Source organism: Mauremys mutica, chromosome 6 (assembly GCF_020497125.1).
Source record: "Mauremys mutica isolate MM-2020 ecotype Southern chromosome 6, ASM2049712v1, whole genome shotgun sequence".
Taxonomy (NCBI): Eukaryota; Metazoa; Chordata; order Testudines; family Geoemydidae; genus Mauremys; species Mauremys mutica.
Genome location: NC_059077.1, coordinates 22,578,838 through 22,605,899, shown reverse-complemented (window position 1 = coordinate 22,605,899; position 27,062 = coordinate 22,578,838). Strand labels below are relative to the sequence as shown.

Here is a 27,062-nt window from a genome sequence, read left to right as displayed (position 1 = left end):
TCTCCTTGCCCAGCCAGGCCATTCTTGGGGATCTCCATCCAAGCCCCAATCTTCACTCCCCTCCCCGTAGCTCCTCAATCTTTTTTGCCCATCTAGTCCCATATGCCCTGTTGGTCAACTCTCACTCTTTCTCCCCACTGGTTTTTAGTCTGACAAACTTCTCACATGGGCTGAAAGTATTTACAATACATCCAGTAAACATGTAGGTGAACAGACTGGACTAGCTTCGTAGAAAACATTCTTAGCTGTAGAACTCCCTTAGAAAAAATCAATTCCTATTTTTCCAAGAGGTGGTAGCGGCAGCCCCATGGTGTTGTCTATTCATGTAATGTAGTTAAACAGTTTATACTCAATTACATTAATGAAATCTGAGAGACTTTGTTCCCCATTTACAGACTACTTCATAGAGTTTAAGGCCAGAAGATAAGATTAGCTAATAATCTAGTCTGATCTCCTGTAAATCACAAGCCAGTTAAATTTCACTGTTACCACTGTATTGAGCCTCACACGTTGTGTCTGACTAAAGCAGATCTTCCAGAAAGGCATCCAGTCTTGATTTGCAAACATCATGAGAATGCGAGGCCACCACTTCCCCTGCCAGTTTGTTCCAAGGGTTAATCATCCTTGCCTTACTTCCAATTTGAATGTGTCTGGCATCGGATTCCAGCTACAGATTTTTGCTATGCCTCTCTCTGCTAAAGAGCCTTTAAGTACCCAGTATTTTCTCCCCATTAAGGAACTAACACACTGTAATCAAGTCCCCTTTTTGATAAATTAAACAAATTGAGCTCTCACTGTAAGGCATTTTCTCCAGCCCTTGAATAATTTTTGTGACTTCTTTCTGCAACCTTTCCATTTTTTCCAACATCCTTTTTAAAATGTAGGACATCAGAATTAGTTGCAGTATTCTAACATCAGTCTCAGCTCTCACCTCCCTATTCCTCCTTATACAGCCAAAGACTGCATTGGCATGGTTAGCCATAGCATCATACGGGGCGCTCATGTTGGGTGGCCTGTCCACTATGCCAGTCCCTAAGTCCTTTTCAGAGTGTCTGCTTTCCAGGGTACAGTCCCCCATTCTGTAGGTGTGGCCTACATTCCTTGTTGTAGATGCACAACTGTGCCTTTGACTGTATTAAAATGCATTTTGTTTGAATACGCTCAGCATACCACGCAATCCAGATCGCTCTGAGTGCCCTGTCCCCATGACTATTTACCACATGGCCAGTCTTTGTCATCCTCTCCCATTCCACGTTGAGGTCATTTACCCAGCTCCTCACAAACAGCCTTTTTCTGGTTTCAACTCCTGGCTTGCTCACTCCTCCTCTTCTCACAATCCCCCCCTTCCCCAACTTCAACTTCCATGTTGACAGCTCATCCAACCTCTTAGCTGCACATTTTCTCACTCATCATTCAACCTGCAGCCCTAGATCAACTCCCCTGCTCCCTAAAAGGGCCGCTTACTTGACTTGGTCTTCATCAACCACCACTCTCTCTACTGAGCTTCCCCTCCAATAGCACTAGGGATGGGCGTGATACTTACTCAGTATTACAGCGTCCATCAAGTACTGCAGGCTTCTTGACTGCTCTGACTCTCCTCCCTGCTCTTTCTGTTGACAGGGTTATTGATTCTCTTTATGCTCCTCTCCCATCTTCACTTTCCAGGCCCTTTAAAATCTATCCCCAACCTACCTCTACCTTTTGCCTTTGCATGAGTTTTGCCTTTGCAGCCTCATGACCAGCCTCTTTTAAAAGGGGGCTCATTTTAGGGTCCAAGTCTTCAGGTTCAGTTGTATTGAGATGTAAAATGAACACTACCAATGTGGTCACTCTGCTGTACTCTACAATCCATCACATGCCCATGCTGAACCTTATGAAAGACACGGTTACCAAAATTTTATTTTTCTTAGTAGTCTACTTAGAACAAGATTAAACTACTAGTACAATATTTAATCCTTCATTAACAGTTCCATTTTCCCTCACTTCATATTAAGCCTTAGTCATCTGGCTTCATTTTTTGCAATCAGATACCAAGAAGCTTTGCTGCATCATTTGTGTAAAATGGTCTTTCCATAGACACATGTAATGTCTGAATAATATAGAAAGGTGTTTCATGGTTGATTTTTGTTGGCTCATTTGAAGATCTATTTCAAAATCAACCTAGCACAAATAAGATGTTACAAGAGGATTTAACTGCTTTATAAAACCGATCATCCTTTTTACACTAAACCAGGTAGGGAAATCAAATCTGTTAGAATTCTTCTTCAGCATGTTTGCATCGACAGCGTTTCAACTGTAGCAGCCTCTCCACAGTATCAGCAACTGTTCGTTCACCGTGCACCTTGTTATCTCGAGTACGGATATTAACTGTTCCACTTGCCTTCTCCTTTTCACCAACAACTAAACAAAGCCAAAATCCACAGATTAATATAATTTTTGCTCAAGGCTTGATTAAAAAATAAATAAATAAAAACCACACTTTTCTTTAAATAAGAATTATGAATAAGAAAATACTAATGCTTGACAAGACAACTGAATCCTACACTGCATCCTCCTTTGCCCCCATCCCTACACTTAAAGCTACCTTTAGTAATTCCAGCAGACATACTGAATAATGAAAACCCCATGACTGACGGTGCTTCTGTTAACAATACTGTGTTATACTTCTAGGGCCAGATTCTCATCTTTGCTGCCCTGTTGACTGAAAGGCACCAAAATATTTTTCCTGATGCAGTGTCAATGTATCGAGTCACTAAACAGCCATCTCTTCAGCTAACAAAACAGCAGAGATTGGCTCTATAGCGTGTACTGCCCAGTCATGCACAGCTGGAAGGATGCTGGCTGTGAAAGAAACTTAAAAAGGAATTTACAGGTATAAACTGCTGCTTCTGCCTCACTCACTGGGAAAATGGGTTAGACCAAATTTCAGTTGCATACAAGAAAAACAAGTCAACCACTGTATTACATGACCACCACATGCTATTTCTTTACCTAGGATAAAATTATACTGTGCAAGCTGAGCATTTCTGATCTTCTTGTTCAGCGTACACCCAGGATCCACGTCTACATCAGACATTAATCCAGCATCATGGAACTGCTGCCTGACCTAAGTAATAAAAGGACAAAATCTTATTTAAACCCTCAACCATGAGAGAATACGTAGGTTTTGAGTGAAAGGGACCATTTGAGGTTTGACAGCCAAAAATTAAAATTAGATCTCTGTTTTGCTTTCATTCAGAGGCAGACACATTTTGATAGTGCTGAAATTGGTAGTGCTGAAAACGTGCACAGGGCAGTGAAATATGGAAGAATGGCTTGGACATGGCAGGAGATCCTCGCACACACTAAATCACTAAGCAATCTAGTACCCAGATCCATTAGGATGGATACTCTACGAGAATTTAGCAATGTTGAAGCCAGGAGAGCTATAGGTCTTTGTGATCAGAAGATCCTTTAAAGTTTAGGCCTGATGAGTTTGAAAGAGATATACATAGCACTATTTGTGTGGACTGTATTTTGTTTAATACTGCAAACAAAGACACCTGTCTTTTCCACACCCTCATCATTACTCAAAATGAACGTGGGCATTGAGGATCCGCCTGAGTGGAGTCAGTTGCAGGATTAGGATATAAATGTAAAGATACTTTCTCCATGGGTTTTCCCTCTAGCTGCAGAGCTGAGCAATTTCCTTTGCCTCCACAACCAGAAACACTCTCTCCAGCATCAACATTTTGTTGCTTGGATATCCAGAATCCAGACTTCATGCTTCTGATGATTAAGGTCCATTTAGAATTTAGGCAGCTTAATTTATCATCTGAATACAATATAACTTACTTACAATAGGAATTTATATAAATCTGTTAATTAAAAACAGAACTTAAGTAACGCAACTAAATCACAAATTTATCTTGGAATAAATTAATTCACCTTTTGTGCATATTCGTCACATGTTGGTCCCACCGGCACCACCATCACTTGCTGAGGAGACAGCCAGAGAGGCCTTCAGAAAAAAACAATTAGGTAGTATTTAGTGTTCTTTAACTCTTTTAGACATGCTTAATCCCCTCTTACACCATCCAGAGTGTTCACTCCCTGGTTGGACAATAAGTTTATTTTTCAACGTTACCATTTGCCTGCATAGTTTTCGGTTAGTATAGCAATCATTCTTTCCACAGATCCTAAGATGGCCCGGTGAATAATAACTGGCCTTTTCTTGTCATCACCATCATGGCTGTAAATAAAAGAAATATTGTAAACTGATTTAATATGCCTATAAGTGACAGGAAAACTAGACTGTGTAACTACTATACACTAACATTTTTAGTTGTACTCACCTCACAAAGGTAAGGTTAAATCTGACTGGGAGCTGGAAATCTAGCTGGATTGTAGCACACTGGTGGTATCGGCCAATGGCATCTTTAATCTTAATGTCAATCTAAGAAACAAATCAAACTTTTAGTAGGGTCTATAAGATACAGCAATGCCCTCTTATAGCAAAGAGATTGTCAAACACTTCACACTGAGTGAAATCTATTCTAAGGAACCATGTGAATACATCATCTATACCTCTCTTCAGCCCAAGGTAAGACATAAATGGCTTTTAGGGCCTGGTGTTGAGCCCTCTGACAGAAATGAATACAGGAGGTTCTCTAATTCAGATTAAATTTGCACATTGGTTCAGTGCACTGAACTCACTTTCCATGGAGTTCTCACTGAATCTATTCAATTGTACATGAGAATAACTTTAAAAAGTGAAAATGAACAATTATCATCAAAACCAAGACTTCTGCAACATGTAGCTGAACAAATCCCAGGCCTATTTAACTTATAATATTAGATAATCAAAGGTGTCAGCTTCATAGCCTACATTACATGCTAAAGGGCATACCTCCATCAGTGAGGGCTATCAGTTGAGGAAGAGACCACGGAGTAATGAAGATCATACTCCTTTATTTTGGATTGCTCAGTTTCATCAAAGTAACTTGGCTCCCAGATCTGAATGTATGCATATTATGCTTTTCTTTTAAATTCAGGCTGCAATCCTGAAAAACCCTTGGCTGAAAGTTAAGCATGTAAGGAAGTATTTGCAGGATCTGGACCTTAATCATTTAGCAAGTTGTCCCTATTAATCACCACTCTACCACTGGAGGGAAGGGGAGGGGTGGGGGAGGAGACCTGTTATTTATTTTATTTACATACAAAGCCAAACTTTGAATCAGTTTAAGCTGTTTTACTAAACAAACTCCCCAGTGACCTTCAGAATCAGCTGGTCAAAACAAAAAGTGATTTAATTTTTATTTTTTGGGGGTGGGGCGAATAAATATGGTGCCATTTGTTGTCCGAGTATTTTGATGTTAGTCAGTTTTTCTGGATTTTTGAACACTTTAAACAGACAGTTATTCATCAAAATTCTTAACAGAAGTGTGCTGCTTGGTATTCTCATTAATTTAGTCACCCAATCATGAAGTTAAAAAATAAAATCCCACTTAGTTTATGGCTTGACTACATGCAGAGCTGCACCAACTTAACTTAAGGTGCAATTTTAAACTGTTTTAGTTAAACCACTGCAAAAGGCTACATGGGTAATTATTTCAATTTAGCTTTACTCTATTAGGGACAGGTTTAAGCTAACCTGAAATGTATTCACACAGATGTATGCACCAGTCTAAAATGATTTAATTATGTGGGTGCAAGCTTGTGTATAGACAAGATCTAAGGTGAACAATGAACATTTGTAACCACCAATAGTTTGCTAACAGTCCACAAGGTGAAATTTGTTCAAATCATTTTGTGAATATTTACAACTAACATACATTCATAGAAATCAAATCAGTTTGCTACTGATCTGTGAATGGAAAAGTAGGCTACGTTTATTGAATAGCTTATTCAAAACAAATCATTTGACAAGTTTTACTCAGATGCCTGTAAGGGGCTTACTGTTCCTTGAAAGAGGTGTAAATACAATTCTAACTCCATTTTCCTGGATAGTTTTTGAATGCAATACTCACGTAAAATTATTCATACAAGAAGAATAGAAGCACACTATAGTAGTTACAAAATTGCAAATACCAGAAGCGATAGTTTACTTCAGGTAAAATTGTTCATGGCTAGTGTATAATTAAAACTTGAATATTAGAAACCAAACTAAACTGCTGCTTTAAAAAAAACAAAACCAGTGAGAAGTTACTCATCTCTAAACAGAATATTCCCAATACACCTAAAACTTTCATACCAGGCGTAATAGTGCCACCCACCTTCTGTTCATGCTTCCCAATGAGTTATCTACTTGCTCATTACAGTAACATTAATCCTGATTGTTTTGTCTGTGTAAATTGGTTTGATTTCATGAAATAGAAAAATATTAAGCACAAAACAAGTTCTTGAAACATGAAAACAACTAACATGAAAACAACTAAGAACTTTGCCTCACTACTTTAGAGTTAGCCATCAAGTTACATACGGGAGGGAAAAAACTGCATCCCGTGAAAGCATATAACTCCAGACTGAGTATCTTGAGACAGCATAAAGGACAGAGGAATTTATTTCAAAATGTTTGCTTTCTAGGGATAGGCTTTGATATACATGACTTAGCAATTCCCTCAGGAATACATTTCATTTTATATCCTCCCTCCCGAACAGTGCAGGATGCTTTAATGAAAAATTAAAACTACTCAATGCACCTGGCTGAGTCTACAAAGCTAGATCATGAGGGAGTTTGTAGGATGACACTCAGAACTGGGGTCTGTCAGGGGACGGATGAATCCCAAGCCTCTCGTGTGATTAAAAATACCATAACATCTACTCTAAATTTACTATCATTTTGGGAACTCCAGAAACTGTGGGGTTTGGAGTACTATATTTCTTTGAAGTTCTCTAAGGAGTGTTTCTAGTGCTATTCCGCTGTCTATCCGCCAAAAATAATGTTCAAATATTATGGTGATGGGAGTGTTATCATCCCCTCAATAGTGTTGAGACACTTACTTAGGAAAGATGCTAACATAATATTTTAATTTACTAACCTTAGGTCCATAGAAAGCTCCATCCCCAGGGTTCAATTCCCACTTCTCACCAAATTCATTGAGGCTGTTTTCAAGTTGCTGGAGAAAGGATACATGTTTTTAGTGTTTCACTTTGTATTTATTTCATGTGCCATATTTTTTCTTCCACATAGTACAGTGTCAGATCACAGACACAGAGAGCTAGTGAATACTAGGTCATTCACTATCTAATTGTCAACAATGCTCAATTATAACTGAGGACCCAATCTTGCTTCCCTTGCTTGTGCAGTTGAATTTAGCAGTACTACTGTCATGATTAAGGTGCAGCTTGGGTCTTGGATGGTGGTTCAAAATTCTGATCACACACATACTTATCTTGCTTTCTTCTCCATTTTAAGTAGTCACATCTTCTGGTCCTTTCTTTAAAATGAATTCAAGTTCTCATATCATCATCTACCATGATCTCCATACACTGAGAGCTATTATTAGCCCGTGGCAGAAAGAATTAAAAATGGCTGTACGAGCTGAATTGCTTACAGCCATAGCTGTCACCAGTCCACCTGGAGGCCCATTTTTCCCCCTCAGACATTCCAGTTTCCCACTACTTGAATATACAGCTAAAACCTCTACGCTAGGCCACTGAAGTTACCTATTACCTTTTCAGCTTGATTCCACACTTCAATATCTCCAAGGAACTTTTCAGGACGAGTGGAGAGGTCCAGTTTGAAGGAAAATCCAAACACACCATACACAGCTTGCAAGAACTCCAGACAGCTCTTTATCTCCCCTTCAATCTTTACATGAAGACAAATCATATTTAAGGCTTTGTGATGTTTGCATTTTAACATATATCATCTTATTCAACAATATGCTTTACCTGCTCCATGGCACAGAATATGTGAGCATCATCCTGCTGGAACCTCCGTACTCTAGTAAGTCCTGTAAGGGCTCCTGACAGCTCATTACGATGGAGAACTCCAAAATCTGCCATACGCAGCGGCAACTCACGCCACGATCTTGGTCGATGGTCAAACATAAGGCTGAAGGAAAAGGTTCATTAATCCTGAATGAATTTCAAATAAACTATTAAAGATCCTCAGTGTACATTCTGATAAGCCAGATGCTAGCAATTCCAGTAATACCTACAAGTTGTAATACAGCACAGAGTCAAACCCAGAGAAAACTTTCAGGGGGAAAAAAATTCAGGGCTGTTTGGAAGAATGATAAAGAAGGTTTTTCCTAAGAGCCATACAACATCTGAGTCAAACATTACAATCTGTCTTCCTAAACTTCACCTGTGAAATGGTGATATATATACACGTGTTTTTTTCCCTCCCCGCTTTATCCTCCCACACGCACAGGTGCATAATGCATTCAACAGTTTCTGCCATTTATTTTGGTCTTGTGCTGGTCTGTTCAGACTTCTGAGTATCACGTTGATGATCTGGCTTTTCTCTATTGTTCTGTATAATGTTTCTCTAGGTTGCCCTTTTTCTCTCTCCAGATGGTGTCCATATTGTCACTTCTCATGGAAGTAGTGTTGGTGGCATCCTTAAAGTGTCTCTTCAATATGTCCATCATCATCATCTTACCATATTTGGTTCTTTAGATTGGTCTGCTCTACTTAGAGCAGGGCTGGGCAAACTTTTTGGCCTGAGGGCCCTATCTGGGTGGGGAAATTGCATGCAGGGCCATGAATGTAGGGCTGGGGCAGGGAGCTGGGGTGCAGGGGGGGTGCGGTGTTCAGGAAAGGGCTCAGGGCAAGGAGCTGGGGTGCAAGATGCGGCAGGGGGTTAGGGTAAGGGAGGCAGGAGGGGTTCAGGGTGCAGGCTCCAGCCTGGCACCGCTTACCTCGAGCGACTCTGGGGTGGCAGCAGTGCGCAGCGGAGCTAAGGCTCACATACTTTGTCCTCCCCTTATTGATGAACAAACCAACTTGTTTTGCTGTATCTGCCAAAAGCTATGTCTTCTCTTCCATTAAGGCAATGTCATCAGCAAAAACAAGGTCACCCAATTGTGCTTTATCATAAAATTCCTCGGTTGCCTTCTGCAGTTACTTTCCTTGTGACATAGTCAGTGATCAGGACAAACAATATTAGGAACATAATGTACTCTGTGTCTTACTACAGTTGTCACTGCAAACCACTGGCTGGTGTTGTCACCATCTCAGACTGCACATTCAGCTTTATCATATAAATCCTTGATTACGGTAATTATTTTTGCTGGTATTCCATAATATGCCATAATTCTCCAGAGACCGTCTCTGGGTACACTATCAAAAGCCTTCTGGAAATTTATAAAATGCATCACAAAAGATACTTGCCACACCACACTTTGTTCTATAACATGTCTGAGAACAACAGTGTGGTCTGAACATGATCTCAACAGTCTAAAACGTGCTTGTTCCTCCCTAAATTGAAGATCTTTTTGTTTCTTTATATGTTCCAGGATGATGTTGCACATGATTTTGCCAGGTACCAAGAGTCATGTGATTTCTCTCCAGTTATTGTAGTTGGTAAGGTCACCCTTCTTTGGCAATATTACTATAATATTACTATATTCAACGGGGTTGGGTTCTTTTCTTCATTCCATATTCTACCCCAAAACAGAAGGAAAGTCTGGACAGATATTTTGTCACTTTCTTTAGGCATCTCTCCAGCAATGTTATCCCTTCCAGCTGCTCTCTCATTTTTGAGTCTACTGATGGCTTTTCTAACTTCTTCCACTGTAATGCTCCTAAATCAATATCAAGCTCTAGTCAGTCTAGTGGTAGGTCTTCATCATGTATTTTTAGTAGTTCACTTGGGCTTAGTTTATTTAAAACAGCCTGAAAATATTCTCCCCAACTTTTTCTTTCCTATTTTTTTGTAATAAGAATCTTTCCATTTGCACCTTTAATAGGCCCTCCAGGACTGCTAAAGTTTCCTGTTCGCTGTTTGATGTCTTATACAAGGTTCTAAGGTCACCTCTTTGGCTACCATATTCAGGCTCTTCACATTAATATACGCCCTTTTATCTCTTCTATCACTTCTCTTTACCTTTCTGTCTAGAGCTCTGTATTCTTCTTGCCATTTGCTTGTCTCCTCAAATGAGCTTTTGCTTTACACTTATTTCTCTTTTCCACTGCTGCCCAAGTAACATTGCTAATTCATTCTTCCCTTTTAGATTTCATTCTTATTAGAACTCTTTGCACTTTGTAGAAACCACTCTGAAGTTTTCCCTCAGAGTATCAATGTCTTTGTCTTCTTCATTTAACTCCATTAGAACACTGAACCTGTTATTCAGTGCAAACTGAAAAGCACTTTTTGTGCTTGGGACTTCTAATTGTGTGCTATTGATGTGCGGTCTTCTTTTAACCTTCTTCATCCTCTTTAACTTGATCTTCAGTGTAGTGGTACAAAAGTTATGGTCACTGCCCACATCTGCTCCCCTGTACATATCTCTTCCAGCAAGCTGCAAAACATTCCTGAAATGCAGAAGTGATCTATCTGGTTCTTTTTAATACCATATGGGGAGTTCCATGTCACTTTATGGATTTCTTTTTGAGAACATTCTGTTCTACCTATCACTACCTTGTTCATGCTGAAAATTTCTACAAGTTGTTCACCATTGTGGTTCATGTTCAAACCCCTGTTGCCCATAATTTTATCCAATCCATCATTGCTACTTCCAATCTTAGTGTTAAAAATCGCCCATAGTCACTATGTCATGTTATGTTCTGGGACCGTAGTTAACACATTCTGTAACAAATCATAAAAAACATCTTTTTCCTCATCTGGCGTTTCACCAGTTGGCTCATAGCATTGTATGACAACTAATTTAGTCTGAAAGCGAACGGGGATAATTCTTTCATTGACTAATTCCCGCTCAGTCAGTGCCTACTCTACCTTGTTTGACATTAGGATTGCTTTGTGAGCTTTATGTCTACCATCCACATTCCTGCAGTAGATGATGGCCATATTTGTTTCTCTAAAAGTGTAGTTTGCTCGAACCTGTCCATCTACACTCACTGATTCCAAGGACATCAAGATGGTATCTATCCATTTCCTTAATTACTTGAGCAGCTTTAGTAGCTCCTTACACTGTTCTCATACTCCAAAATCCAATTTTCATCACTGATCTGGTCTTCACCATAGGTCTTCTCAGGACATGGGCTTCCTTATGGTTCTAACCAATGCCAGTCATATTCTTCTCATAAAGTTCACCCATTGCATACACTAAAACCTGGCACTGTACCTATGCACAAATACCTATATCAGGCATACAGTGTTTTAGGGATCAAAGGAGGCAGCCAGTTTTGAAAAATCTAGCCCTTGAAATTATTGATTCATAGCATGCATAACTGTATCTCACTGAACTTAGGCACTGTAGAGTATATGGTCCTTAATTATCAGATTATATCACCCTTGATAGTGTTTCAAATGTGGGTGCCTAAGCAACAGGTCTGTATGTGAGAGGTGCAGACTACTCAAAACCACCACGAAAGCAGAAGTGTGTACATCTTGGCATCAACTAAAATCAACCAGAGAAAACACGAGAAAGAGAAAGCTACAGAGCTGAACTGAAGATATCAATTAAGAATGTGTCTCTGCACTGGAGACTTGTGAACAGCTAGAAATTCATAGATGATCTTGCATCAAATTAAGCAATAGTATTAAAATAAATTATTAAAAAAAATACCAGAGTGCACCTGGCTTGGATTTTTTCAGAAATCGGGTGGAAAATATGAAAGCTAGAGCTAGTCCAAACAAATTGGCAATATTTGATGAAACAGGTGCTATATAAATACCAGTGTCCTGGGCAGTTCATGGGCTTCAGAGCAAAGACTTCCTTCTCCACCTCAAATGAAAACATGTTTTCACTGTAATGTTGCCAGTGCCCTGATGTAATCCAGACTTTGCTGTTGTAGATGTTTGGAGTGACAACCTCCTGGAATCCTCGCTTCCGATACTCGCTCTGAAAGAAGAGACCCAAGAAACAGAAGAATTAATAAGGCAGGCTAGAATAGCAATGCTCAACCTGTGGCTTAATGCGACATTTGTCTCTTTAAGACAGCATTTGCAGTGTATGACTCAATAAAAACAAGCAAAGTTGCTCCCCTGAAACATGCAAGGCAATAATGAGTTAAACAGGCAGGGGCTGCCAAGATTCCTTCCCATTCTTTGCAGCTGCCAGAGAGGGTGAAGGGATGGGGAATAAGAGAAGAAACATGTTTCTCCATCCCAGGAACCATAGAAGCAATCGAGAATCAGTCTCCATTTGTTAGAGTCACAAAATAACTGGATGCACCTTGTGATATTGTATTGCAATGTTTGCACTGTAGTGTAGCACAAATACATAACATGGTGCAGTGACAAAATAAATATCACAGTAGAATGTTAGGATATTTTCCTCATCTCTTTTGCTTTCTTACATGCCATTCTCCAAAAAGTAGCTCTCCAACTCTGCTATGCTAAATTCAATAACCTATTAAACAAACATGCATTAAACCACCCGCATACTGTATACTACTATATATATTAATTAATCCCAATTGTATTGTTATATGGTCTTCTAAAACCTTTTTAGCTCTTTGTCTAGAAATCTTATTATAAAACACAGGAGAGAAAAAATCCAAAGATATTACTTACCCTGATGAATTCAATTAATGTGTTATAGATGTAAGCTCCCTTTGGCAAGAAAAAACAACTGCCAGGACTGAGCTCATGGAAGAAATATAGTTCTTGGTCCTATAGGAAAACATTGGTACATCTTAGTTTTATCTGATATGTTTAGATTCTGATCATACCCTTTTCCTCTCCCAATGTTACAGCTAAAGTCAGGCCTGAAATGTTAATTCTTACTACATATCACTATCCAGACTACAGTATTGTTTAGTTTTTTTAAACTTAACATACTATAAAGTAGCAAGGTGCAGTAGATCTGATATGCTTCCCTGTGTAAATATCCCTCGTCATGAGCAATAGCTTAAGGTTAAGGTTTCCTATTTTAATATTGATGTTCCTACATATACCTGTCATTTCACGTATGTGTGCGCGATGGCTTCTTAACTACACCCCTCAAGGTTCATCTTATCTGCTATTACTACTAACAATAAGTAGTCCTGCTGTGACATTTTACATCTCCAAAGCACAGTTCAAATAATTAATCAGTAAGCTGATACTTCACTAGATTGTGTTCCTGCTTTAGGGCAGGAGGTATTTTAGTGCATTGCTGTCTCCTTTCTTGAAATAGAAACAACAGACTCTGTAACAGTTTATTCAGGACTAACTATTAATCACCTGGTCTAAAACAATGCATTTTCATTAAGATGATTTTATTTTATTGGAGGACAAAGAATAAAAAATGTGGCATAACTGTGAACACTAGAAATACACGTCAGCAATAATCAAGAAGAAAAAAGTTAGAGTATATAATGGATTCTAGAGATGTACAAAGAAAAATCTCTAAGCAACGAGAAGCTATAAGAGCCTCCTCTAGGAACAAGCTTCCTCTTGGGCTTCAACATAGCACTAAAATAAACCCCGTTGCCGGCTATAGATCTCCTGCTTTACCCAAGATCAGAGTTTTCATGTTTTGTGCACAGTTACCATCCTGTTTATGTTTTTGATTGTGTGTGTAAAATAGCCAAAAACTCTCTAGAAAGATGCTTATTTATCTACAATCCATTGTAGTGGTTTTGGGGCTCCATTCTGAAGAGGACAATCACTTAATTATGAAACTTGTTGCTGTATTTTCTGTGAATCACATCACATCTGAATTCTGAAGCATTAGCAGATAGGTGCTGTCTTTCACATGCCCTTTTAAATCACTAAGTAGTCTCTAGTCAGAATTTTAAAAATACACAACGTTTGTCTTACCCGTCCAATCTTTCTGTGATCTCGATTTTTAGCCTCCTCCTGAAGCTTCTCCCATTCCTTTAACATTTTTACATCTGGGAATGAAATTCCATAAAGCCTTTGGAGGGTTTCCATATCAGACTTGCCTTCCCAGTATGTTGAGGAATTCTGAAGACAGACAAAACGGTACAGTATAACACGGACAACAGCACCCGCCATTATGACTGCCACTGTACAAGCTCTGTGATATGTTCTTTAAAGGCATGCAATAATTAAAAACTGAACAGCTATAGTTAAAAAATGAAACTGATAAAGAAACTATGTAAAAAGAACACAAGCATGAATACAGAGCTCTTAGATTTTTAATCATGATAAAAACTAAATCTACACATTAAAAAAATAAAGATCCCCAACTGTAGCAAAGATGCACAAACACAAGTCGGCTGGCTGTGTGAAAAGGTGGTTTAAAGATTTCCTTTGCTGCCCTCTACTCCTGGTGCTGCTCTGTGCATGATCAGTCCCCTCTGGCTGCTCCAATTTACAATAAACTGCAAGGAGCAGTTACAAGGGGCAAAAATTACAAACCAGGATTGGCATAGCATACGGTGTACCTAGCTACACTCCTTTTTTGGAGCCATGTCCCCTCTCATATGCTATCAGCAATGAGCGTAGGCCTAGGCCCCCGTAATTTGACTGTACCACTGGAAGGTCACTGACATCAGGATGCTCCTCCCTCAGTTGGGCTAAACTAAGTTTATGATCAGATTATACTAGCAGAGTGGCACAAAGGGCCAGACCACCCCATTCTCCCAGAGATTTGGCCCACGATGTCAACAGATAAATATCTTTATTTAAAATTAGGCATAGAATCGCAATGCTTACCTTATGGATTTTTAATGCCTTTATTTTGCCAGTATGTCTGACATGAGGGCCCCTGCACAGATCTATCAAGGGACCACACCTGTGAAAATGCAAAGACAATGCTCAGTTAGCCCACATTATGTTAGTAAATACTACACACACTGGCATTAGTGTGTGTGTGTGTGTGTGTGTGTGTTTTGTTTTTTTTACCTGTACACTGTAGTAGTTGGAGTGTTGACTTTTTCATTCAAGATCCGACACTTGAACTTATTATACTGCAAGGGAATAGAATGGCAGAGTCCATGTTAATTCTTCACGACTTGAAACTGTGATTCAAATCTCAAGTATTTGTTATGTGCTATTGCCACTGTATGAAAGAATCTATTCTACTAATTTAAAAGAACACTTCAATGCGTATTCATGAACAAACTAATTCCCCTCCTCCAATCCCACAGATGGAAGAGTATCCTATGGAATGGGCTAGATATAGAGATTAAAGGATGGAGAACAGCTTTTTGTAGCACTTGAGTGTTCATGTGTGGCCTCCTATTCAGGGTAGACCTTAACAAAGAAATCCATTTTGCTCTATATGGAACAACATAGGTTCATCTTGATCTCTGGCCATTGGGTTCCACAGCTGAGGGCACTCTTCTGAAAAACGCCTCTCTGATGCTAAATTCTGAGAGGTCTTGAACACATGTAACTCCTATATTATTCTTTCACTCATCTGCAAGGAATATATGACGGTGTGGTATGAAGCTTTTATCAGCATCACTTTTGCATGGACACTTCTGAGGAGTGGCAAAGTTCATTCAAATCACTTGGAATTTAATAACTTGTACAGTATACATGAGGATTTAGACAAAACACTCAGAGCTCTATTCACAAGGGGGATCACGGTGTTTCTTTTAAAAATAGGGCAACCAACGATATTTATGTTGTTTCCTTCAAAGCTTATAAAATTCCTTCCCCCACCCCCGGTAATCCTTGTGTATACACCAGCATTACTGCTGCTGATCTCTGAAAGAAAAGTAATTCGGCTGACAAGCAATTAACCTAAGAGCCAAAAGAAGTCTAGAAAACATGACCTATGAGGAAAGATTAAACAAACCCCATTTTTTCAGTCTGGAGAAGAAAAGACTGAGAGGGGACATGATAACTGTTTTCAAGTACATAAAAGGTTGTTACAAGGAGGAGGGAGAAAAACTGTTCTTCTTAACCTCTGAGGATAGAACAAGAAGCAATGGGCATAAATTGCAGCAAGAGTGGTTTAGGTTAGACATTAGGAAAAATTTCCTGTCAGGGTAGTTAAGCACTGAAATAAATTGCCTAGGGAGGTTGTGGAATCACAATCACTGGAGATTTTAAAAAGCATGTTAGACAAACACCTGCCAGGGATATGATATGGGGTTCTCAACTTTTTTCTTCCTGTGCCCCCCCACAACATGCCATAAAAACTCCATGGTCCATGCGTGCCACAACAACTGTTTTTCTGTGTATTAAAGCGAGGCCATTACCTGCATTATGGGGTAGCAAGCAGGGTAATTGCATGAGGCCCCATGCCACAGGGGGCCCTGTGAAGCTAAATTGCTCAGGCTTCAGCTTGAGCCCCATGTGGCAGGGCTTCAGCTTTCTACCCTGGGACCCAGCAAGTTTAATGCCAGCCCTGCTTAGTGGACCCCATGAAGCCTGCTCACAGCCCCCCAAGGGGCCCCAGTCCCCTAGTTGAGAACCAATGTCTGGACAATACTTAGTCTTGAGTGCAGGGGACTGGACTAGATGACCTCTCGAGGTCTCTTCCAGTCCTACAATTCTATGATTCTTTGATTTTCATTTCTTCTAAGGTCTGTTAATACTGAGCAAACGGAGTTCAAGCGAAAATGCTACAATATTGGAAAATGCTCGTGTCTACTTCAGCACTAGTAGCAATCATGGTGATTTAACGTATGTCCATCTAGTGGACATTACAGGATAACACAAGAGTCCTTGTTGCTTAAAGTAGTACAGAAATTATTTCATACTCAGACTTAGTGCTGTCATCTAAAAATTGACTTTAAGAGCTCATTGAATACAGCTTCAGACATCTGCAAACCCAGCATTTACTATCACTAGTGTTTTACATTCTCAAAGAGTTATAGTCCCACCCCATTCATGTTCACAACATCCATGTAAGCTATTATTCCAATTTTGCAGACAGGGAAACTAAGTAACAGAAAGACAATTTGCCCAGCACCATGATGAGAGTCAGTGGAAGAATCAGATTAGAACTCTGGTGTTTCAGGAACACAGTCCCATGATTAACCCTCATTCCCTTCATTTAAAAAACTAAGAATTGGTATATATGCTCACCTATAAATATTAAATATCCTAAGTAAACCCATCTAAAAACCTACACCTTTGGAAATATATTGTCAATTTGCTGCACACCTCATCAACGGTGTATTTTCCACTAATACCAATAGGAGATGCACCACTAACGTTCCACAGCTAACATTATTGTGCAGCTACAGTAAATATGAAACAACAGTCTAGAACAACCTACCTTAAACATTTCAAGTAGAGTTTCCTTCTTAATTTCCAGTCTTTCAAATGGTTGTTTTTCCTTCATGATCTTCTTGCATAAGGTTTCCAAAGCAGAGAAATCATTACTGGACACACCTCTACAACAACAACAACAAAAAATTTGCATTCTCTCTTTCTGTAATCTCTGCCGTAGTTCTTCCCCCACAACGTATCGGCTCATGCACTAGAGTCATCGCAATGAGGGAAATAATTTTCATCAGAAAAAGGTCTGGTCAAAGTACTTTGCCTCAGGAGCAAGGGGAAGCAGGAACTAAACTGTGACTCAGACTCCCAGATTGTGACTTCACTCCTGCTCTTTGGGCAGCACAGCTACACATTCTGTTTTTGTCTTGGTCTGGAATGTAGGGTTACAATCCAGCCTTCTGGAAGTGAAATGAAAGAACCTACCCATCCTCGAGGTACATGTCATAATAAAATCCATTTTCTATTGGCGGGCCATAGCATAAACATCCACCATAGATTCGCTCCATAGCTTCACCCATTATGTGAGCACTTGAGTGCCAGTATACCTAATGAAAGGGATAAAAAGGGGATCAGCTTGAGTATTTATGTACAAAGCATTTCAAGAACCTCTGAAATCCATACAGAAGTCTTTTGATGATTTGTTTTTACAGATACTTGAAGGACGAGAGCTAATATTAGAGCCTGTTGCACTGTGGGAAATGATTCACATATCAATTTGCCAATTTACCCCCCCAAAATCATGAGTAATTATCTGACAAATTGTACTTGCTCATCTTTATATCCGTTAAGTACTGGAAAAATTTATTTCATAAAAGTTCTCGCCCAAATGGTTGGGGAAGGAGAGAAAATTCACTTAGTAAGTTGCACAAATGTTAATTTACTAGCCTCATTTACTATATTAATATATCATCTATCTACTTTAAAATAGCAGCAATGGAGCTGTAATACAGGCTGGGATCCATGAAAGGACTTATGTGCTGTGATACAGAACTGTAGCACCTAACTTTTAGGGGCCTAGAGAATCAGAACTACACTGCGATCCACATAGCCCAGTTAGGTGTCTAGGCTCCTATACAATGAGTGGGGAAAGACAGGCACCTTAGAATGTGATCCACGAAAATTCAGCACACTTGGTTAGCTTGGGTGGCTCAGTGCCAACAGGAGATGCCAATGACAGGGAGTGTGCCAAGTCCTGCCCCTCTCTCAGAGATAGGCACCAAAGTCCCTGTAGCAGGGAGGCGCCTATCTTTGTTTGCCATCCACAAATGGGAACCTGTCGCCTGAAAAATCAGGTGGTTTAGACACCTATGCTGCTTCCTGCAGAAATGAGCTGAAGTGCCTGCCTCACTCTACACAAAATGGCCAAAGGAGGAAGAGCCACCATCTGTGATATACCTTTTAGCCCAGTGATTAGAGCACTCACCTGGGATATGGGAGACCCAGGTTCAGTTCCCCCCTCTCGGCCTGAAGGGGAGAAAGGATTTGAACAGGGGTCTCCCACACCTCTCAGGAATGTGCTGTGACCACTGAGCAATGGGAGATTCTGATGTGGGGCACCCTCCGTCTCGCCCGTTGAAGCTATTCTGCTGAGGATAAATACTGAAAGTGTGACTAGGTGAGTGAGAGAGAGAGACTCTCTGTAGTCTGGTGGTTAGGGCACCCACCTGGGATATGGGAGACCCAGAGTCTAGTCCCCCTGTTCCAGTCCTTCTTTCATTATTTCTCTCTTTCTCCCCCGTCCCACTCCATCCCAGATTTCAAAGGGGACCCAAGCCGGTAGACATGCTCAAGGGGCACCTAATGGATTGGGCCCTGCATATGACTTAGGAAGCCAAAAACTAAGCTGCCCCCCAACGCCTCCCAGGTTCATGAATTGCTCTGGGGCTAAGGCAGGAGACAGTTGTCTGAACCCTTATCATAGAATATCAGGGTTGGAAGGAACCTCAGGAGGTCATCTAGTCCAACCCCCTGCTCAAAGCAGGACCAATCTGCAACTAAATCATCCCAGACAGGGCTTAGAGTGGGGTAGCAGTGCTCGTGCCACAGGATCTAAAACTTAGGGAACTTCTCCAGTTGAAAGTTAAACGCTGAGTGAGTTTAGGTGCCTAGAGGGTTAGGCAGCAGGCAAGTGGGAGTTTCATGGATCAGAGTGGTGCTTAAACTGGAGTTCAGGCACCTACATTACTTTGGGTATTGCACCCACACAATACTTAGTCTGAAAGATACAATTGGAACATAAGGTCTTGATCCTGCACCTGTGGAGGAGTTTGCAAAATCAGGGCCTAAGTTGTTAATAAGTCTTACACATACTAGATGGGATACATAGCAAACAGTCTGTCTTTCCACATGATAGGATTTTTTATTAGTTTGTGTTTTCAATTAAAAATCAAATGAAGACAAAAATTACACTTGAACATTAATTTTACAAAGCTACTATTTTTAGTTTTGTTGATAAATTAAAACCAAATCTATATGACTGCATGTTTTTAAATGTACATATCTGAAAATGCAAAATTATGCATCTCACCATAACTGTAACTTGTCCACGATGCACATAAATAGAATTATTTTGTATGCCTTAAACTATATCATATGTGTAACATGGCAGAGTTAGTTGATATGGGAACAATAAGTATGAATTTAAGATCTCAGCTATAGAGTTGAGTGCTGCTTGCACTGTATATCATTTTTAAAGTGGACTTAATACTACTTTCCATATTTACATTAATCTGAATAAGCAACCATTAAAATAAAGAGCTACATTTGTATGATGTGCAAAAAGACACTAATACAACCCCCCCCACACCCCACATTAATGTAATATTAAGATTAAGATTGCAGATTTAGAGGCTTATTCTCACCACAAGAGTCCTAACATAGGCTTAATTACCACAACTGTTAGCAAAGCAATTGTTATTAATACATGCCAGCATACATAAATCTGCAGTAGCACACATCTTTCTTAAGAAGTAGTTAGTAGAAAATAAGGTATGCACTGCACAGCGATTTTCATTCTTTATTCCACAAATGTTAAAGGTAGTTATGCTCACTGAGAACTAAGTCTGGGTTTTGTAATTTCTCATTCAAGGGAGGGGAGAACCAGTTTAGTGGAAGATACTTACTGCTTGAGCATCTTCATCTTCAAACTTGAGCAGTTCCAGGGTACAGTCTTCCTCCAAGGGACGGTCTAGATCCCAAACCACTTTGTTCACTTTAGCAATAACAGTGTTGTCAGCTAAACCTTGACTATACAATAAATAATTTGTATGTCAGCTATTGGAATCAACAAATGGAGACACTCCCCCAAAACCTTTCCCCTGCACAGTCAGGATGGGATTTTCAAGAGTGCTTAACGTTGACTTAAGTCTGCTCTCACTGAAGTCAGTGGTAGAACACCCACGAATGGCAATGGAAGCAAAATTAGACCAACACTAAGCACTTAAGAAAGTCCCACACACAATTTTTTTTTATGAAGAACAGGAAGAAACTAAAGGTAGTTTATTTAACACATTTCCCACTGTGGTGCACTCTTACTAACATATTTGACTTATTTAGGGCAGTACTTGCTGCTAATATGACCCTTCTGCAATAGGAGATGCAGCCTCTTTTAAGCAAGTACCTGAATGAGATCAGATTTTTCTTTTTGAAAACTTCAAGTAGGTTCTATTACTTTTACATTTATCTTCACTAACAAAAAAAACCCAAACAATTCTTAAAGATAAGTTTGGCAGTCATTTGAACCTTAAACTGAAATTATTAAATGTCTGAGCAGATCAGTAGTTCAGATGGATTGACTGCAAGAGAGGAAGCACACCAGGAGTGTTTCTAAAGTACTTCATTTAGAGCTGAACAAGTCTCCAAGAAAGACCTAGTCTTTCCTTCTTAGTTTATTTCACCTCAACCTAGAAGAAATCAACTCTACTGGAGATCATTTGATGTCTAAGAACCATACCAATATTGTTCAGAAACATCCATTGATACTGAACTCACTCTGATCTTAATGGAAACACTAAATTAACATAGGTACAATCTTTACTTTTATGATAAAGGGCACTAAATTAAAGTTTGAGGCCAAATTTGACAGATGAATGAGCATGCAAACAGCATGTGCATGAACTGCCAGCCTTAAACATATGTACCAAGAAAGTAAAGCAAAGCTTTTAAGTACAATGAATAACCTAGCCACAATAGGGTTAGTGTTTCCATTTTGAAGTTTAAGGTCTTCTCATTTTAATTTTGAGCATCATAAAACATGACCATGAAGTTTTCCAAGATGCTTACTACATTGCCCAAAACTACTATAAAAGTTTAACCATTTGATATACATCCAAAGTTAGGGTAGTGCTCTTTTTGACATGTGCCACACATATGTAGGATAATGGTTTAATTAAGATATTTTTATGGATGACTCTCACGGAAATTAACAGGTATGTCACCCACCAGTCTTCCACATGTCAATGCAGAACAGATTAAGTTATGTGATGCTATAGCACCCAATCCTGCAAACACTTCAAGCGTGTTTGTAACATTATTTGCATGGTTGATTAGTTCCCAACTCAACAGGAGTAGTCATTTAGTAAAAGTTACTCACATGTTTATGTATTTACAGGATCCAGCCCATAAATAATTATTTAATTTTAAAAACAGCATCTTCATAAGGCAAAGAATTATGTTTTGAAATGAGAAAGCTGTTTAGTTTGAATTTGTAGTAAAAGCAAGATTGCTAAAAATTATGCCTTGAAGAAAATTAAGTTGTGCTAAGAAATAAATAACCCATCATGCTAAGGACTATCAAAGATCACAGATGCAATTTGCAGTAGTTGTGTCTGAAACTGATAGCATAGGTCACAGAAGTCAGTCATACCTAATTCCACAAGCAACTTGATAAGGAGTGGTCTTCCAAGATTCAGCATCAACCTGCTTGCCATCAGGTAATGTGACTTTAATGGGTTTGCTGTCTTTTGCAGCTCTTTCTGCTAGAAGCGCATCATGTTCTGCTTTAAGTTTATGATACCTCTCTAGGCGCTCATTGATATATTCAGGCCAGGGATTCAGCTACATATAAAAGAATGGAGGGAAGGAGAAGTATTTAGCAAAAACTTCCAGTTCTAATGAAAAATAACTTTAAAAATTAAGCAAAGAAGGTAAATTCTTCTGAAGTGTCTAAGTGATTTAGCAATCTGAATTTCATTGATCTTCAAGTCACTTGGGTCCTTATGAAAGTTTTAGTCATTATCCTTTTTCAAAAGCCAGGCTAGTTTCTTAGCAAAAAAAAAAAAAAGCAGCTAATGTGATGCAACAAGGATTTGAGAAGCACAAATTCTACTGTATCTTAATACAAACTGGAAAAAGCAAGATGCTGACATTATCATCACAATAATAAATGGAAGTGGGGAAAAAAAGAAAAATCTAACAGCACACTGTTTGAATTACAAGCAAAAAATGTTTACATCTTATGCAGCTCAAGATCTCCTACTTCCACTTCCTAGAGGTATACAAACTCTGACTCAACCTTATTCTAATGCATCAAATCTTACTAACATCCCAGTTAACCTGTATTGATGCTCTACCTTCCCTATCCATCTCCACTTCCTTCTTCCATTTCCATTTAACCTGCTATTCTACCACTCTTCCCATTTAGTCCTTCAATAGTCTGCATCCAGAAGTGTTGCTAAAGCAGTTTAAATGCTAAGTAATCATTATTAATTTCTAATTTAAAGACAAAAAAAACCTTTAGCTAAATTAAGATTATTTAAATTAAACAAACTGGCTTGTACCTGGTTTATAGTAAGTTGCTTAAAATTCTAATATGCCAAATAATAAAAATTTCAGAAAGTACAAAGTTAAGAAAAAAATATGCTTTTCATGTCTATACTACCATGTATTCTCATTTACTCAAAATTTGAAAACTTAACTACTAGAAAGACAAAGGTTACATCATCATTACAAATGCATCCCTCATCCTGGTGCAAAGCAGAGGACTAATAGTAAAAAGGGAATTATTACAGACTGCTCTACAAATCCAATGTAACCTGTTGTAATAGAATCAAAGAAACAAAAACTATTTTGTAACTATTTCACTGCTGCATGTCATGACTATAAATCAGCTGGAGCATAAGAGCACCCACCATAGGACCTGTAATGAAGCGGTTCTCAAACTGTGGGTTGGAACCCCAAAGTGAGTCGCAACTCCATTTTAATGGGATCGCCAGGGCTGGCTCAGACTTTTTGGGACTGGGGCCAAAGCCCGAGCCCCACTGCCCAGGACCAAAGCCAAAGCCCAAGGGCTTCAGCCCTGGGTGGTGGGACTCAGGTTACAGGCCCCCTGCCTGGTGCTGAAGCCCTTGGGCTTCGGTTTTGGCCACCCCACCCAGGATGGTGGGGCTTGGGCTTTGGCCCTACCATCTGAGGTAGCTGGGCTCAGGCTTCAGTCCCCCCCATCCTGGGGTCGTGTAATAATTTTTGTTGTCAGAAGGGGGTTGTGGTGCAATGAAGTTTGAGAACCCCTGGTGTAATGCATTGATGTCCTTGGTACGATATTCAGCAATGAAATTAAATTCTTTAAAAGCATACAACTGAACTGGAAATTTACCTCTGTGCAACCCCCATCACCAGATCCTTCTTTTGTTTTCTTCTTTCCCCATTCCTTCTTTTCTTCCCCAGCAGCTATCTAAAAAGACAAATTAAAGTAAGATTAGTTTATCTCCTTTCTCAATGTCAAGTTTAAAACTGTATCTAACTCTATAGGTGATGGAGAAGGTGCCCATTGGTTTAAGCACAGTACAGGGCTTCAGGAAGTCTTGAATCCTAATACCAGCTCTGAGAAGGATTCTTCATATCCTTAGACAAGTCACTTCATCTTACTACCTCAGTTTCCCCAGTTCTAACTGGGTACATAAGACTTACCAACTTGTTGTGAAGAACAGTCAGTAACTCCCCATTTCTAAGGAACACACTTCCTGGTCTGTATACTTTTCTGTGTTTTGCTTTATCTTTTACTAAATATGCACAATGACACTATAATTGGCAGCAAGCTCAACAGGGCAGGGATTTCCTTTTTCTATCCACCTGTAAAAATACCTTGCAGGGTTATGGTTCTCTGCATTTTTTAAAGTTAGTGCCGTCTAGAGCTTGAAGTCCAATCTGAAGAGTCCCAAGATCCCATCACTTTTAAATCACCGGCTAAGAGTTGACAATTTAAAGAGGAAAGGGAAATATTTGTCTCAGCACTAGTCTCTAAGGTGCCACAAGGGCCGTTGTTTTTGAGGGTTTCGCTATGCGCTGGCCATTCCCTATACGTGTTGTTCTGCAGGGTTTCAACCGGCTTTTTGACTTCCTGAGGCGCCCCACTGATTTTACCAGGGATCACGGTGCCGCGGGGTCCCGATGGCAGGACTGGGGGGTGGGGGTGAGAGTCCTTATCCTGCGCGCTCTGCGGGGCCGGTGTAACGTCCCGTGCTGCGGCCGGGCGGCACCTGCCTCGTTGGCGCTGCCAGACCACACCCGCCACAGGGCCGGGCCGGGCCGGCCGGCTCGAGCGACACGGGGACCCGCCGCCGGGCCGGGCCAGCCCGCTCGAGCGAGACGGGGACCCGCCACGGGGCCGGGCCAGCCGGCTCGAGCGAGACGGGGACCCGCCACGGGGCCGGGGAGCTGCCTGAGGTGAGCCGGCCCCAAGGGACGAGCCGGCTCAGGGGCCGGGGTAAAGGGGCTCTTCGCCCCCGGTTCAAACCCGGCCGGAGGGTCCGCGAGTCCAGAGCGCTGCGGGGAGGGACCCACACGGCGGCCCCTGAGGCGGGCGGGCACGCACTCACCTGGGTCCCTGCCCCCGCCATGCCGCTCGCCGCACGCAGCCGGGCCCGGGCGCCGGTCAGAGCGAGCGCAGGCCCAGGCGGCTCTGGCAGCTGATGCAACGGGAGGCGCGGCTGGTCCCGCCCCCGGCAGCAGGAAGCGGGTTGGGTCCGGAGCCCGGGCGGAGCCCGAGACTGCGCGGAGGCGCTGCAGCGGCTGCCGCCGCGTGACAGGGGCCAGCACGGGCCGGGGCTGCCCGGCACCATGCGGGGGCTCAGGGCACCGCCCTGCCGCGTCTGGCCTGTCAAGGCGGCATCGCTCCGCCCGGCCTCACGTGAGAACGGCCTGAGACAGCTGCTCCGCGCGGGGCTCTGCGGGGCGGCCAGCCCGGGGATCTGGGCAGGGGAAGCCCCTCGCCGGCCTAGGGCCCGGGTCCGTGTGTCCCGACCTACCGGCCACAGCCTCTTGCGGCTGCCCTGCGGTGGGTAAACCTCGGCAGCCATCGGCGTGAGGCCCCCACCCCCCGGGCCGGGAGATGATAAACTAGGCAGCCGGGCGGCTGTGGGAGCAGAGGATTGACTAGCCCGTAGCAGGCTCCACAATCGCTCGGCTACCCAGAGATCCTTGCCACGAGTCCCCTTCCTCTCCCTTGTTCCCACCCCATCATGCTATTGTGGGGCTCCAGGGCTGATCTCCAAACCAAACTCGGGTTACTAAAAGATCTGCTTTGGCATGGCCTCTTTTGGACCCATTTTGGCAGGGAGATGGACTCTATTGTACTCAAGTGATAGGGTGGGTGAGGTAATAGTTTTATTGGCCCAACTTTGGTTGGTGAGAGAGACAAGCTTCAGAGCCACACAGCTCTCTGTGTCTAGCCACAGCCCGCCGGGCCCACTTCCTGGCTCCTGGGGATGGGAGCAGCCGTGCCTCTGTTGCATCAGTTGCCTGAGCTGGCTACACCTGTGAGTGACCTCGCCCTGGAACCTGGCTCTGTGCTGAAGACCTGAAGAGCTCCTGAAAGCTTGTTTCTCTCACCAGCAGAAGTTGGTCCAATAAAAGATATTACCTCTGCCACTTTGTCTTTATAATATCCTGAGTCTGACATGGCTACAACTACTCTGTTGTACTAGGACTGTTCCATTTTGAACTACCAGGATCACGGGCCCTGATTCTGAGCCCAGAGGATGGGGGACAAAGGTGGTTTACACCACTAGGATAATGGGTCTGCCAGTGTGGCCAGTGGAATAAACTAAAGTGGCCCGAGGGGCTGTTCTAATTTACACCTGAGCTGCAAAAGTCCACAAAGAAACAACAAGCAGCATAGATAGAGCACTCCAACCCACTACAGCCCTCCACCAATATGCCTTGCTAGCCCTGGGCAAACCCTGGGGCTGGAGACTCTGAGGGAAGAAGGCTGTCAAGCACATGGGAGAATTCTGCATTTTATTTTATAAATATTTTTATGTATCTCTGTTTGCTTGAGCACTGTGGTGTGGCTGTCTCTATGAAACACTAAGGGTTAATTCCCACTGGTATTCTCCATATGTACCACAGGAACCAGGCAATGACTAATTCAATTGCTGTTGCTCATATGGAGACTTCACTGAATCTACTTCTGGAGTCTGCTTCTATCCCACTGGGGAGATGCATAAACCAGATTAACTAGGTTCTAGTGTCCCAGGACATGCAAAACTTTAGAATGGCTAAAAGACTGCCTCTGAATTCAGGGCAGAGACTGAGAGGCTGAGCATGGAGAATCCCTTCACGATGCTGGGGGTGACTGACAAAGGGGTACCTATCTATACTTGCAAGGAATTGCTTAGGTAAAATACTATGTGTGTTGACCCTTAGTTGTTTTAATGATTTTGTTCTCTGTTGACTATGTTCCTATGTCTAAATAAATCTTGGTCACTGAAATTTTTATATAGGTCATAGGCTCATGGAGGGAAGTCTATAGCAGGCACCAAACTTAGTTGGACATGCTGAGAATGTGGTTTGTAAATGGGGATGGGGGGTACTGTAACAT

General features: G+C 41.3%; 1 protein-coding gene across 2 annotated transcripts; it reads right to left on the bottom strand.

The window, feature by feature from the left end:
* Positions 1 to 1,874: 1,874 nt before the first annotated feature.
* On the bottom strand, positions 1,875 to 25,634 carry TARS1 (threonyl-tRNA synthetase 1). Of its 2 annotated transcripts, none has more exons than XM_045020478.1 (19): positions 25,489 to 25,634; positions 23,838 to 23,915; positions 22,110 to 22,300; positions 20,368 to 20,491; positions 17,669 to 17,790; positions 17,241 to 17,358; positions 14,909 to 14,973; positions 14,720 to 14,798; positions 13,859 to 14,005; positions 12,629 to 12,727; positions 11,788 to 11,954; positions 7,876 to 8,038; positions 7,655 to 7,792; positions 7,020 to 7,097; positions 4,335 to 4,435; positions 4,127 to 4,231; positions 3,928 to 4,000; positions 2,992 to 3,106; positions 1,875 to 2,400 (listed from the first exon to the last, which is right to left on the bottom strand). In XM_045020478.1, exons 1-19 carry the CDS (start codon positions 25,537 to 25,539, stop codon positions 2,252 to 2,254), a joined length of 2,163 nt encoding a protein of 720 aa, XP_044876413.1. In that variant the 5' UTR covers positions 25,540 to 25,634; the 3' UTR covers positions 1,875 to 2,251. The 2 variants fall into 2 exon arrangements, with proteins under 2 accessions (XP_044876413.1, XP_044876414.1); XM_045020479.1 differs by lacking the exon at positions 25,489 to 25,634 and adding an exon at positions 25,060 to 25,120.
* Positions 25,635 to 27,062: the final 1,428 nt, after the last annotated feature.

Coding starts and splice junctions, on each gene's coding strand:
- TARS1 (XM_045020478.1), bottom strand. CDS start 25,539: ATGGCTGCCGAGGTTTACCCACCGCAGGGCAGCCGCAAGAGGCTGTGG. Junction 14,974..17,240: donor CTCTACTTGAAATGTTTAAG/GTAGGTTGTTCT, acceptor ATTCCCTTGCAG/TATAATAAGTTCAAGTGTCG. Junction 12,728..13,858: donor ATCACAGAAAGATTGGACGG/GTAAGACAAACG, acceptor GTTTTCCTATAG/GACCAAGAACTATATTTCTT.